We start from the raw sequence: 14,833 nt of genomic DNA, 5'->3' as shown, positions 1-14,833 counted from the left end.
TGAGAGGTATATGCTTCAGTGATTGCATAATCAAGTCACATTTACAAAGAAATTGGTGCAACGAGCTCACGTATCGGTACAGCGTTGCACCCTCTCTGATTAGAACCGTGTAGCATGGCTTCCGAAATGCTTACAGAAAAACGTGGGGGCTCTCCTTTGAAAACAAGGCCGCCCGCTGCTCTCACCTAACGATATGATCGCCAGAGCGGCCAGAAGATACAGAAAGGGCTCATGTCCTCGATACATGCACCGATTCCATTAGGAAGTGTCATGAAGCCGTTGTATGATCTCCTATTCATTTATTCACACAGTTCTTAGCTATGGAATTCTTCCATGGAGAACAAACGCACAAAATATAAACACAGGTTTCAAACTATGGAAAAGGTCCTTACGAATAATAACCAAAACAGTAATAGAGTTCATTGTCAAGATACGTTCAGAACCCTGGGGAATTGAAGTAGACGATGTGGGTACTTTTGCCAATCCATTATATGTATCGAAAATAACATTGATTATTACTTCACAGATAGCTCTAGCCATGACCATGGACCAAGAACGTGATTGAACTTACATTTGCCAAGACTCAAATTTCTCAAGGAGGTTAAAGAGATTATTAAAACAAACTTACATAAAAAGGCAATTAAGAATACCTGTTAAGTAATACATTCTATGCACTGAAGGATTATTTAGATAACACAGAGTATGGGTTTGGTAAAAAATATAGTACATATAATCAATAATAACAACGATATTAAAACACAGAATATTTCACCTAACACCTTCGTACTATATTTTTCCTTCTTTTTTTCTTTTCTGGAAAAATGTACAGAGCATCTTACTTGTTATAGGATGATGCTGACTCAGTTTTTCGGGCTAGCAGACTGGGTGTTACTGTACTCAAAATGGAAACCAGGCATCGATGTTATGGTGCTGACATTAGCTGATAGCGTGTGTAATGTCATGAAACAATGTCTGCAGAGCGTGAAGTGACTGGGAGTGAGAAATGGATGAACAGTGCAGCACTAGCCATTTACATTATTAAATAACTTATTTGTACACTAGCAAGAAACCAAATCAGATAGATGTAGATGTAGTACTATTTCAGACAGACTGGCCTTGTATTCGAAAGGGTGGAGGATCCAATCTTGATTCAGATTTTTTGTGGATTCCCTAGGTTACTTTAGGCAAATATTGGTATGGTTCGTACTACAAACCCACGTCAGAGTGCTTGTCCAATCCTTATCAAACTATACCTGTAAGTATGTAGGTGCCTGAATACATGAATTACACTGTTTTTGTTGCTATTTTGGTTGTAATCTAAAGTCATGTCCATTATCCTTGCAAAAGTGATTTATGTATGAATGAAGCTACTACAGTACTGCTGTTGCTATTACTACTACTACTACTAATGAGATGAAGTGGCTCACAGCTGCTGTAACTGTTCCTTGAAATCCCGGATTTTGGCACTGAGATGGAATTGACATCTCAGCCGGTCCGACACCAACCTCACTGGGGACAGAGGACAGATTTGTGGATGTTGCTAACAATGGGAGTGCCTCAGCATCACCCAGAGAGTTCATAGACACACGTGCCATGTGTGGACGAGCACACTCCTTTTGAAAAATGTTCCTACGATACCGTTGCACGAGAGGTAGCTGATGAAGAAAATAGTTCAAATGGCTCTGAGCACTATGGGACTCAACTGCTGAGGTCATTAGTCCCCTAGAACTTAGAACTAGTTAAACCTAACTAACCTAAGGACATCACAAACATCCATGCCCGAGGCAGGATTCGAACCTGCGACCGTAGCGGTCTTGCGGTTCCAGACTGCAGCGCCTTTTAAACCGCACGGCCACTTCGGCCGGCAGCTGATGAAGACCCAGGATGTCTGGGACGTACTGTTGTATCACCAGAGTTCCATCAGCAACTACCAGCTGTGATCTGATGTCATGCCCGATGGCTCTCCAGTGGCACGAGGGGTGACACTGCTGTGCTTTTCCAAAACATTGGAGGAATGGGCTTTCGCCCGAAGTCGCCATCATGCACCCCTGACGTTGATCGACTAGGGTAGTGCAGAACTGCGATTCATAGCTGAACAATGCGACGCCGTTCATCAGCAGTTCATGCTTTCCAGTCACAGCAGCACTTCAGATGCAGCTGTTTGTATTATGTTGTTAACTGCCACCTGTGTATGAGACATTAATTCCCTAGTCCGGCTCTTGCTAGTCTCCCACCATTGGTGTGGGATGTAGGGCTGTCGATCTTTAAAAATAACGATTCCGATATATCGATCTTTATAAAATGTCCTTACTAGACATGGATATATAGATAAAGCATATCGATATATCACCGGAAAAGATATCAACGCACCGGCCTATAAAAATATCGGCTGCACATAGTAAATACAAAGCCGGTTTTAGAGCTATATAATGGGCTAGTATAATAGTATTGGTTTTTGATTAGATTTTCTGTGCATCAACAAGCTAGCAGCTTGCTTATCCACCTTAGAGCAATAATTGAAAGTTCACGCTTGGCGATAACCACTTTGCTAACAGTGGTAACTGCATGTAAGAAGCAGAATAAAGGGTGTCCGATGGGTCCGTCTTTCGGTTCCGTCACACATCTGATTTGTCCACAACACTTCATGTCAACTTCCTTGTTTTTTTTCCATTTCAGCAAACGCCAGTGACCCAGCAGTTGAAGTGTCAACATTGCGTGGTGAAGTGAAACACTGCGGTTTCTGTTGGTAGCGTCGACCGCCGATTACGTCAGCATTTACCCTCACAGGTTCGCGCCCACTGCACAGACCAATCGTGTCATTTAGATTTTTGTTCATCATTTTCAGCAACAGTTTTTGAAGAATGCCGATGTGAAGAAATAGCACACTAGCTGCATCAAAATTTTTTTTGTAACGCAACTGGTCTTCTATATTTCCACATTGGATAACTTGTTATACCATTCACACTTCCACCCTTCAGTGCGATCTGACTTCTTCTTTGTGCCATGTACACTTGCTTCACACAGTGAAAGAGAAAGACTAGACGTGACGAAAGCTCAAAAGGTAGTGAATCTCTTTCACACAGTGAAAATAAAGCAATATTCTATTGCTAAGTTTCAAAAGAACAAATTAAAATATTAACTGAAAATTACGAAAAAAATGTAATATAAAACAAAAATATCGGCACTCGATCTTGACATTCCGATATCGATATACCGGCCAAAAGGATATCGCCGATAAATAACTATGTTTCCTGGAAAAATTATGTACCGATGTATCAATATTTTATCAACAGCCCCAGTGTGATGATACTGCATGTTACAGGAAGTCCATTACTTGTTCTTGGATAGCACGCACAGATGCCAAGTGGTTACAGTGTGCTTGGTGCACAATTCAGCGATCATCCCTTTTCCTGATCAGACTTGGTCGACTGTAATCCTGTTGACAAGAATGCCTGCTCTCACATTCCCATGCAGTCCAACAATGAGTCACTGTCACTTCAGAATATCCCACAAATCTGGATATCGCACGATTCGACCACACGATCTCACAGCATCTCCGTGCGCTGCACAGTGATCACTCAACATCAGACGTTGTTCTTGCTCCATATATACCCTACCAGACTCGGTAACAACGCTTAACGCGAACAACACTAATGTACTCTCGTCGCCTGTCTACCTGTTACAGGGAATTGCAGCTCTAATCATTTACATATTCGCCGATGAGATGTGCGTCACATATCTTCTGGGTTCTTCAGTGTATTTTAAAAAGTGACGAGCAATTTGCTTATGCTTCTCTGAGTTTGAAGAGCACAAGAAAGATGATGATGTATTCCTACTAGGTAAGCGAGGGAGAATTTTAAGCTGTCACTGAGCCCTTTTACCAAGGAGTTTGCGGCTGTCCTTGTACGATGCGGAGCGAAACAGTTCACAGCAATCCGGTTGTAATTTGCGAGGACGCCCACTCAAAATCCCACGATTTGCGGCTGTCGTAGAGCTTCTAATACAACGAAGTGGAAAGGCATTACTGTTAACTTTCCAACATGCCAGTTTCTATGAAAAAATAGTTCAAGGTAAATTATTCCCATAATGCCTGAGAAATTAAACACAAATAAAGCTCGGAACTCACTCTGCCGAACCATGTAACACCTTTCGTTTCACTTCCACTAACAACTGCAATTAGTTTTACAGAGAGTACTCTGCAACTTTGGTCCTATACTTAACTATCATTTGGCGTTAATCTCATGCCTCGGCCATACAGAACTAATCTATAACACAGATCGTTCACAGGACGTTTGTGCGACCCATTCTTGAGTTCCGCGTGAGCATTTGGGATCTCCAGCAGATCGAATTAAAGGAAGCCGTTGAAGAAATTCAGAGGTGTGCTGCTAATTTGTAACCGGAACGTTAGATCAACATGTGACTCTTTCAGATATGCTACGTGAACTCAAATGGCAATCCCTGGAGGAAAAAGAGACGTTATATTCGCAGGACAGTATTGAGAAAATTTAGAGTACCGACATTTGCCAACGAGTTTGCTGCCATCAACTGACATCTCGCATAAAGATCACGAAGACAAGACACAAAGAGTCAGGACTCGTAAGAAAGCACATAGACAGGCGTTTCACTTTCGCTCCATTTTCGAGTGGAACAAGAAAGAGAAAGATTAGTAGCAGTACAGGGTACTCTCCGCCATGCACCACATAGGAACTTGCAGAGTATACATATAGATATGGATGACCTTCCCAGGAAAATAATGATGGATTTTCTATATTATCAAGAAAATAATAGCTTACTCAGATTCTTGTAAGGTTTGTTGTGAGCTTTGATGGCTGTAGGTATAAGATTACAAACTGAAAAGTACTGGATTCTATTACCAATCCGTACTACGATTTATATTCTGGCAGTTAACACAGCCTTCATCTCTGGCAATGTTTTATGTGTGTGAAAAACCCAACCTCCACTGCATCTCTGACAATAATTTCCCTCTAATTGGCCAAGTGAACTGATTGTCAGGTCGTAGCACGCCAAATGCAGACGACTTCCAATGCAGTCAAACCATTCCTTCGACTAGCTTTGCCTTTGTTCCATACTAATTCGATTCAGTAGGATATACTTTTTTCTGGTAAAAAGTCGACACGGGAATTATGAAACCTTCGAATTTTAATTTCGTAAAATATGCATCGTACAATCATCAGTCTTACTTAAAACTGTTACAATAATCACCTAGTCGTCTACATTAACCTGAAATTAAGAAATAATATCAATACAAAGCAATCTAGATTACTGCCCAAAAGTTATACTTCTGATACACTTAATATTGTGGATCAGCAGACTTCTTTAGACAGTATCAGCAGATCCTGCTGTATCATAAATAACATACTTCCTTTGTATCATCTTGCCATTTACTGATTTTCAAACCTTTCGATGCTTTCGGCGTTCCTTTCTAAATCATGGATTACGCTGGACCAAAACTCAGATCCGAATCTGTTGTCTCTTACGAGCATAGCGCAACCAATTGCAGCATCCCAGCATGATCCACAGAAAGACTCAAACATCCACTTTCAAACTCTGCAGATGTTCTCGCGCAAATAACTCCCTTTAGTATCTCCAAAACAGTCGTCTTGGATAATCGCCACTAATCTTAGAGGATCGTGCGAGAGCATATTCGCTTTTTGGTAAGACGCTGGAGAGTGTCAGAATGCTGTTGGTAATGTACATTTGACTCTAGGTTGCAGTCATTCCTCAGAATTAGACAGAGCTCTCTCCTTCTGGCACAATATACTTAAATTTCTGGTTGTTTTACACACTCCGTAGAACCAATGACGACAAAACTGTCCCACCTGATATGCAGGATATTTGCGACATACCAAATGCCCTCACCTCAAGAAAAATGTAAAAATATCTCAACACCGAATTAAGCATGTGCTGGTAGGTATGAACATTATCAAACCATCGAATCAATAAGCATGGTAGCAGAATAATAGCACAGGTTAACTACAGAAGGATGGAGTGACTCTTAGAGGGTGACCTGAGAGAACATCTGTTAGGGATTTAATTGTCGTTGTTGTGGTCTTCAGTCTTGAGACTGGTTTGATGCAGCTCTCCATGCTACCCTATCCTGTGCAAGTTTCTTCATCTCCCAGTACCTACTGCAACTTACATCCTTCTGAATCTGCTTAGCGTATTCATCTCTTGGTCTCCCTCTACGATTTTTACCCTCCACGCTGCCCTCCAATGTTAAATTTGTGATCCCTTGATGCCTCAGAACATGTCCTACCAGCCGATTCCTTCTTCTCGTCAAGTTGTACCACAAACTCCTCTTCTCCCCAAGTCTATTCAGTACCTCCTCATTAGCGATGTGATCTACCCATCTAATCTTCAGCATTCTTCTGTAGCACCACATTTCGAAAGCTTCTATTCTCTTCTTGTCCAAACTATTTATCGTCCATGTTTCAGTTCCATACCTGGCTACACTCCACACAAATACTTTCAGAAACGACTTCCTGACACTTAAATCTATACTCGATGTTAGCAAATTTCTCTTCTTCAGAAACACTTTCCTTGCCATTGCCAGTCTACATTTTATATCCTCTCTACTTCGACCATCATCATTATTTTGCTCCCCAAATAGCAAAACTCCTTTACTACTTTAAGTGTCTCATTTCCTAATCTAATTCCCTCAGCATCACCCGACTTAATTCGACTACATTCCATTATCCTCGTTTTGCTTTTGTTGATGTTCATCTTATATCCTCCTTTCAAGACACTGTCCATTCCGTTCAACTGCTTTTCCAAGTCCTTTGCTGTCTCTGAAGGAATTACAATGTCATCGGCGAACCTCAACGTTTTTATTTCTTCTCCATGGATTTTAATACCTACTCTGAACTTTTCTTTTGTTTCCTTTACTGCTTGTTCAATATACAGATTGAATAACATTAAGGAGAGGCTACAACCCTGTCTCATTCCCTTCCCAACCACTGCCTCCCTTTCATGCCCCTCGACTCTTATAACTGCCATCTGCTTTCTGTACAAATTGTAAATAGTCTTTCGCTCCCTGTATTTTACCTCTGCCACCTTTAGAATTTGAAAAAGAGCATTCCAGTCAACATTGTCAAAAGCTTTCTCTAAGTCTACAAATGCTACAAACGTAGGTTTGCCTTTCCTTAATCTTTCTTCTAAGATAAGTCGTAAGGTCAGTATTGCCTCACGTGTTCCCATATTTCTACGGAATCCAAACTGATCTTCCCCAAGATGGGCTTCTACCAGTTTTTCCATTCGTCTGTAAAGAATTCTCGTTAGTATTTTGCAGCTGTGCCTTATTAAACTGATAGTTCGGTAATTTTCACATCTGTCAACACCTGCTTTCTTTGGGATTGGAATTATTATATTCTTCTTGAAGTCTGAGGGTATTTCGCCTGTGTCATACATCTTGCTCACCAGATGGTAGAGTTCTGTCAGGACTGGCTCTCCCAAGGCCGTCAGTAGTTCCAATGGAATGTTGTCTACTCCCGCGGCCTTGTTTCGATTCAGGTCTTTCAGTGCTCTGTCAAACTCATCACGCAGTATCGTATCTCCCATTTCATCTTCATCTACATTCTCTTCCGATTCTATAATATTGTCCTCAAGTACATCGCCCTTGTATAGACCCTCTATATACTCCTTCCACCTTTCTGCTTTCCCTTCTTTGCTTAGAACTGGGTTTCCATCTGAGCTCTTGATATTCATACAAGTGGTTCTCTTTTCTCCAAAGGTCTCTTTAATTTTCCTGTAGGCAGTATCTATCTTACCCCTAGTGAGATAAGCCTCTACATCTTTACATTTGTCCTCTTAGCCATCCCTGCATAGCCATTTTGCACTTCCTGTCGATCTCATTTTTGAGACGTTTGTATTCCTTTTTGCCTGCTTTATTTACTGTGTTATTATGTTTCCTCCATTCATCAATTAAATTCAATATTTCTTCTGTTACCCAAGGATTTCTACTAGCCCTCGTCTTTTTACCTACTTGATCCTCTGCTGCCTTCACTACTTCATCCCTCAAAGCTACCCATTCTTCTTCTACTGTACTTCTTTCCCCCACTGCTGTCAATTGTTCCCTCATGCTCTCCCTGAAACTCTGCACAACCTGTGGTTTAGTCAGTTTATCCAGGTCCCATCTCCTTAAATTCCCACCTTTTTGCAGTTTCTTCAATTTTAATCTGCATTTCATAACCAATAGATTGTGGTCAGAGTCCACATCTGCCCCTGGAAATGTCTTACAATTTAAAACCTGGTTCCTAAATCTCTGTCTTACCATTATATAATCTATCTGATACCTTTTAGTATCTCCGGGATTCTTCCATGTATGCAACCTTCTTTTATGATTCTTGAACCAAGTGTTAGCTATGATTAAGTTATGCTCTGTCCAAATTTCTAACAGACGGGTTCCTCTTTCATTTCTTACCCCCGAATCCATATTCACCTACTATGTTTCCTTCTCTCTCTTTTCCTACACTCGAATTCCAGTCACCCGTGACTATTAAATTTTCGTCTCCCTTCACTACCTGAATAATTTCTTTTATCTCATCATACATTTCATCAATTTCTTCATCATCTGCAGAGCTAGTTGGCATATAAACTTGTACTACTGTAGTAGGAATGGGCTTCGTGTCTATCTTGGCCACAATATTGCATTCACTATGCTGTTTGTAGTAGCTTACCCGCATTCCTATTTTTTTTATTCATTATTAAACCTACTCCTGCATTACCCCTATTTGATTTTGTATTTATAACCCTATATTCACCTGACCAAAAGTCTTGTTCCTCCTGCCACCGAACTTCACTAATTCCCACTATATCTAACTTTGACCTATCCATTTCCCTTTTTAAATTTTCTAACCTGCCTGCTCGATTGAGGGATCTGACATTCCACGCTCCGATCTGTAGAACACCACTTTTCTTTCTCCTGATATCAACGTCCTCTTGAGTAGTCCGCACCCGGAGATCCGAATGGGGGACTATTTTGCCTCTGGAATATTTTACCCAAGAGGACGCCATCATCATTTAACCATACAGTAAAGCTGCATGCCCTCGGGAAAAATTACGGCTGTAGTTTCCCCTTGCTTTCAGCCGTTCGCAGTACCAGCACAGCAAGGCCGTTTTGGTTATTGTTACAAGGCCAGATCAGTCAATCATCCAGACTGTTGCCCCTGCAACTACTGAAAAGGCTGCTGCCCCTCTTCAGGAACCACACGTTTGTCTGGCCTCTCAGCAGATATCCCTCCATTGTGGTTGCACCTATGGTACGGCCATCTGTATCGCTGAGGCACGCAAGCCTCCCCACCAGCGGCAAGGTCCATGGTTCATGGGGGGGGAGGGATTTAGTGGCTCCTGAGAAATGTAGGAACACCCAAAGCAAGGGTGACCTGAGAGACCATCAGTTTAGAGGTTCCCGAGAAATGTAGGAACATCCAAAGCAAAGGTGACTGCGTGACTTACTTAATGTTGGATTAGTAGTACATTCTGTTCCATTGGAGATTCTCTAGAACGGGGGTCTCCAAACTACGGCCCGCGGGGCGAAACCGGCCCACGAGGCCCGGCAAACCGCCACGCGTTAGCTGGCTGGACATGCCCGGTATCCGGCCCGCACAAATATTTGAGGTGGTACCAATATTGCCAACAATTGAGTTTCGAGGCCTATCGCGACCAATACACCGCGACATTGTCGGAGCTCTATCTTTACAAAGCGGAAGGTCATGGTTAAACTTGTGGCTATCCACAATAAACAGACAGACCATTCTCCGTTCGTTTCAGTGCTAGCTACTCCCGCAAACTCAGATTTTTGCGATTTCATTTTTCCTGTAGCCTTACGGTGATCATGGAGTGCTAGGGTGCTTTAATCCCACTAGGTAGATCTTGGCCCTTATGACTTCGTGGAGGAGTCAATGTGGCCCGCAGACTAAAAAATTTGGAGACCCCTGCTCTAGAATGTATAACATGTCAGAAAAACAAGAATACACAATAAATGTGTACCCCAAAAAAACAAATGTGCTACTGTACTTTCCACAGATCCCATGTGAAAAGGTCTTCATGAATGTGCGATAACTAAAAAAATCCAACTCCTGAACGTAATCTCTTTAAAGATTTCCACAACAACCATCTTTCATTGTGTCCCGGTGGTAGTTCTTCACTTTCTGGCATCCATCTGTGCTGGTGAGGCGTCATCTTCTTTCATAACTCCAGCCTTGCCTTCTCTGGTGAAATGGTGACTTTTCAGATGTCCTCAGGAAGCTATTACGCGAGCTCAGCCACTGCGGTGGTGGATTATGTCCATGCAGTGGATGGGCATTGTTCTGTTCCACTTCTAGTCTCTCCTTGTTGGCAGCCACTGCTCTGCGTACCCATGGTTACGCTATTCCAGCTAGGTAGTAGAGCTTATCAGCTGGGGTAGGTCTTGACCAACCTGTGATCGACCTGCAGGTTTTGTTGAGAGCTATGTCTACCTGTCTGGCATGAGATGATTGTACCAGACTGGGGAAGCATATTCAGCAGTAGAAAAGCACAGTGCCATTGCAGAAGAGCGAATAGTTTGTGGATGTGAACCCCACTATGCCCCCACTAGTTTGCGAATTAGATTGTGCGTAGTGGAGATTTTCATTTTGGTGTTCTTGCAGTGAGTTTTGAATGTCAGAGTTCTGTCAAGAGTGACTCCCAAGTATTTAGGGGCGTGATGATGCTGGAGTTGGATGCCTGACTATTCAATATGTAGCTCACTATTAGATTCTCTGTTCCTTAAATGAAAGGCACACGCTTGTGTCTTCGAAGGGTTTCGTCTGAGTTGGTTCTGATTGTGGTAGCTTGACAGTGTTCTAAGTGCAGTTCTCAGATTTCTTTCCACTGTTTCAAAGCATGAGCTCTGTGTAGCAAGGGCTAGGTCACATATGACCATCATACTGGTGGATCCCAAGAATTAAACACTGTCAGCGTCTTCAAACTTTTTGCCATCATAATTTACACATATACTGGTGGGAAACCTGTTACAAGTTCCAAACTCCATGTAATCTATTCTAGTGCATGGTTTTGCAGTGATAAATAATGATAAAATTCTCTCAAGCTTCCACTCGCACCAAGTATGGGAAACCCACTCACACAGACTCAGATCCGCATGCCACCCATCTGGTCCGAGGGCCGAGCAGAAGCCGTCTCAGATGCTGAAAACCTACCGAAGGAACTGAGCACTTAGAGAAAATATTCAAGGAAAACAGCTACAGCAACCACCAGGTTTCGCAAGTCAGCTTTCCAAAGACGAGTAATTAGAACAACACTGAGGAGGACACAAAGAATCTTGCGATTTTGCCATTCTGTGGCTCAGTAACAGGAAAGATTAGCTAGCTTCTAAGGAGGCATAATATCGATTCTGTCTTCAGGGGCTCCACAAAAATTCGACAACTCATGAAGTCTGTGACAGATGATGCAGGGCTTAGAAAGACAGCAGTAGGTAAAATGTCATGTGGGTATGAACACTTTTGTGTCAAACTGTGCATACACTGTGTAGAACACGAGAGATGTTTTCACCTTCGGTACCATGAGAAATCAGCAATAGCAGAGCAAGCTCTAGAAAATGTACATCATACTGCATTACACAAGACATATATTATTACAGGGATTACTAGTTCCTGGGAGAGCGTGATATAAGAGACGATAGAAATAGAAATTCGTGACATCACCCTCAATAAAGACGGCAGTCTACAGCTAGGTAGAGCTTTGGACCTGGCCATTGGAAGTCTGAAATACGTGTACTGAGCATGCAACAAAAACATTACCATGTATGGTGCTGTGGTGAGCCCCAGACACCACAGAAATCAACACAGCTGTAGAAGGACTGCAGCAGCAATTATAAGATAATGGCCAAGGAGTAATCAGCTAGTGGATTTCAAAGAACTTGATACAGCTGGAAACTTGAGAGAATTTTATCTGTATGGATCACTGCCAAACCATGCATTTGTACCAACGAGTTAAAATTTCATAGAGTGGCTATAGGTCCGCCATGTTTGAAGCAAATTGAAGTTCTGGCCGCCATGTTTTCTTTAGTCAAGGCATTCATCTGCTGTGTCCCGCCCCCTTGTAACTGCGTTTGACTTACTTGAAATAGCCAATACTAGCTTTATTTTTTCTAAAACAAACAATAGACAGCAGTGATTTCAGTGTACACTGACAGCAAAAAGGGATGTTTTTGTCGAAATATGGCTAAACTTTTCGATGTAGATAACACTACAAGACAACTCAAATAAGTCTGTCCATCCACTATAACACTGACAGCAAAAAGGGATGTTTTTGTCGAAATATGGCTAAACTTTTCGATGTAGATGACACTACAAGACAACTCAAATAAGTCTGTCCATCCACTAAAACACTGACAGCAAAAAGGGATGTTTTTGTCGAAATATGGCTAAACTTTTTGATGTAGATAACACTACAAGACAACTCAAATAAGTCTGTCCATCCACTATAACGTTACTTGTTGCCCATAAATTAATGCAATTAGAGCGGGTACCACCAGAATATTACGGTGAAACTTCTAAACATGCTGTGGTTAACTATTAGAAACAGTAGCGGGCGCAGAAATGCGATGTTTTTGTCGCTATTTCAATGTAAACAGTCAAAGCCTCAAAAACCAGTACACTGTGAACGAGAATTTATTTGAAATATGTGTTACAAGTAGTTAACACAAGCATAGTAATTCAATAACAAAGTCGAAACGTTCTTGGGTGGGGTAATTTCACAAATTTTCGTAAGTAGCTGTATGCCTTGGCAGAATAAAAGTGTAGGGTCAGGGCAAATTTCCTTATTTGCTGAGAATAATGGCATACTTAAGCACTGCACTGAAGTTCCAATAGCTCCTTCAACTAACCAACTACATGTTCACTGTTTAACATATCAGAAACTGAACTACATAGCCTTCTTCTCAAACCAGCAACTAAAGTCTGTAACTCCACTATTCTTCTTTTGTGTCGTACACTAAGTTGCTTCATTTGCTTTATCCGCTTCTTTAGTCGCCCATTCTCTGCTTGTACTCTGTTATATTGTGTTTTCAACTTCTTAGGGCTTGGTAGACAGTAATTGTGGTCAGCAGAAACAGATGTGGGTCCGACAGGCACTGAAAGAATGTAGTTACATCATAAGTTTATAACTGAGCTACACCATAAGATTATAATAGAAAGTATGCAATTCAAAGTAATAAGAACACGGAATAAAATTAAATTATTGACTTACTTTGTGCTAATGATGTCACTGTAATAGCACTATCTTGCAAATTGTCGAAAGATCGCTTTCTGGGTTGTGGTCGTAATACTTTATCTTGCTTTTGTAAATGTGGTGGAAAGTTAAAGATAGCAGGTACTGGTTTTGACAAAAGGCGCCTCTGGAGATTTGTGTGGTACATATATTTCTCTTCAAAATGAGCTGAACAGAGGTAACTGGCTGTAGTAGGAAACCAGTTTTCTCGCTTCATATTTATAACCTATCTTTTTGTAATTTCCTTATCTTTTAAAGGAAATCTGTAATCAACGATAAAGAAATTACTTCCTGCATTTGTCTTAAGCATAATTACAGTTCCAATGCAAATGACTCTTTAATAAACATTAAAAAACGTGTGTCGTATTTCGGTACTAATATACTTACTTATAATATGAAATATTTATTGTCTTATCGCTGCGATTTGTGCAGTTGAACGCTGAACACACTGCAGGCATGTTGACTTTATATTTTGTAACAAAAAAGTCAACTAGAAAAGTTAAATATTGCAGCAATATCACAACAGCTGACACACTTCCAACACAAACAACAGTAACGCTTTCCTAATGTTTTGACTAAGGAGAACATGGCGGCCGAGGTAGCGTTGGTTGCCGCTAGGAGCGCTGTAACTAGTATCTCAGCCACTCTATGAAATTTTAACTCGTTGATTTGTACACTTAGACACTGATTAGAAGTTGAAACAAGTTTTCCACTAGTATATACATAAATTATGATGACAAACAGATGGAAAAATTTGACAGTGTTTAGTTCTTTGACTTACTGCTGGAAAGTAAATTCAACTGAGCAGAATGTACCACAGAATTGCTGAAGTGCCTTAACAAATCTCGGTCTCCAATGCGAATGTCATCAGACATTTGCAAAAAAAAGCTGGAATACTATGCTTCCTTTCATTCTACAATGTCATATGGGATTATTTTTGGTGTAACTCATTGAGTCAAGCTAAAGTTTTCTGGGTCCAAAAATGTGTAATAAAAATTATTTGTGATATGAACTCAAGAACATCCTACAGAGACCTGTTCAGGGAACTACAGATACTAACTACATACTAGTTCCATACACATTTATTCCTCAACAAAATTTGTCATTAAAAATATATCTGTTTTTCAAACCAACAGCTCAGTTCATGGAATCAATACTAGAAATAAGAATAATCTTCTCAAAGATTTAATGTCGCTCCTTTGTTCAAGAAAGATGTCCATTGTTCAGGAGTACACATTTTCAATAACTTGCCAGTAGCCTTAAAAAGTTTAACTACTAATAAAGCCCAGTTTAACAGGAACCTAAAGAATTTATCAGTGCCCAACTTCTACTCCACTGATGAATTTTTGAGTAGAACCAATCTATCTGTACAAGTTACTAATAACATCAAATAATGCACTTTTTGCAATAATATGGCCAGCCAGGGTGGTCGAGCGGTTTTAGGCGCTACAGTCTGGAACCATGCGACCACAACAGTCGCAGGTTCGAATCCTGCCTCGGGCGTGGATGTGTGTGATGTCCTTGGGTTAGTTACATTTAAGTAGTTCTAAGTTCTAGGGGACTG

At 41.1% G+C, this 14,833-nt stretch overlaps 1 protein-coding gene across 1 annotated transcript; it reads right to left on the bottom strand.

The window, feature by feature from the left end:
• Nucleotides 1-12,881: 12,881 nt before the first annotated feature.
• On the bottom strand, nt 12,882-13,486 carry LOC124545715 (THAP domain-containing protein 2-like). Its single transcript, XM_047124659.1, has 2 exons — nt 13,249-13,486; nt 12,882-13,132 (listed from the first exon to the last, which is right to left on the bottom strand). The coding sequence occupies exons 1-2, from the start codon at nt 13,484-13,486 to the stop codon at nt 12,882-12,884; spliced, it is 489 nt and encodes a 162-aa protein (XP_046980615.1).
• Nucleotides 13,487-14,833: the final 1,347 nt, after the last annotated feature.

Source organism: Schistocerca americana, chromosome 8 (assembly GCF_021461395.2).
Source record: "Schistocerca americana isolate TAMUIC-IGC-003095 chromosome 8, iqSchAmer2.1, whole genome shotgun sequence".
Taxonomy (NCBI): domain Eukaryota; kingdom Metazoa; phylum Arthropoda; class Insecta; order Orthoptera; family Acrididae; genus Schistocerca; species Schistocerca americana.
Note: the sequence above shows the minus strand (reverse complement) of the source record. Positions and strands in the feature narration are given on the sequence as shown.

What these genes read in the sequence shown, in the direction of transcription:
- LOC124545715 (XM_047124659.1), bottom strand. Translation starts at nt 13,486, where the DNA reads ATGAAGCGAGAAAACTGGTTTCCTACTACAGCCAGTTACCTCTGTTCA. An exon ending in AGTGACATCATTAGCACAAA is followed by an intron (nt 13,133 to 13,248) that starts GTAAGTCAATAA and finishes ACATTCTTTCAG; the next exon opens with TGCCTGTCGGACCCACATCT.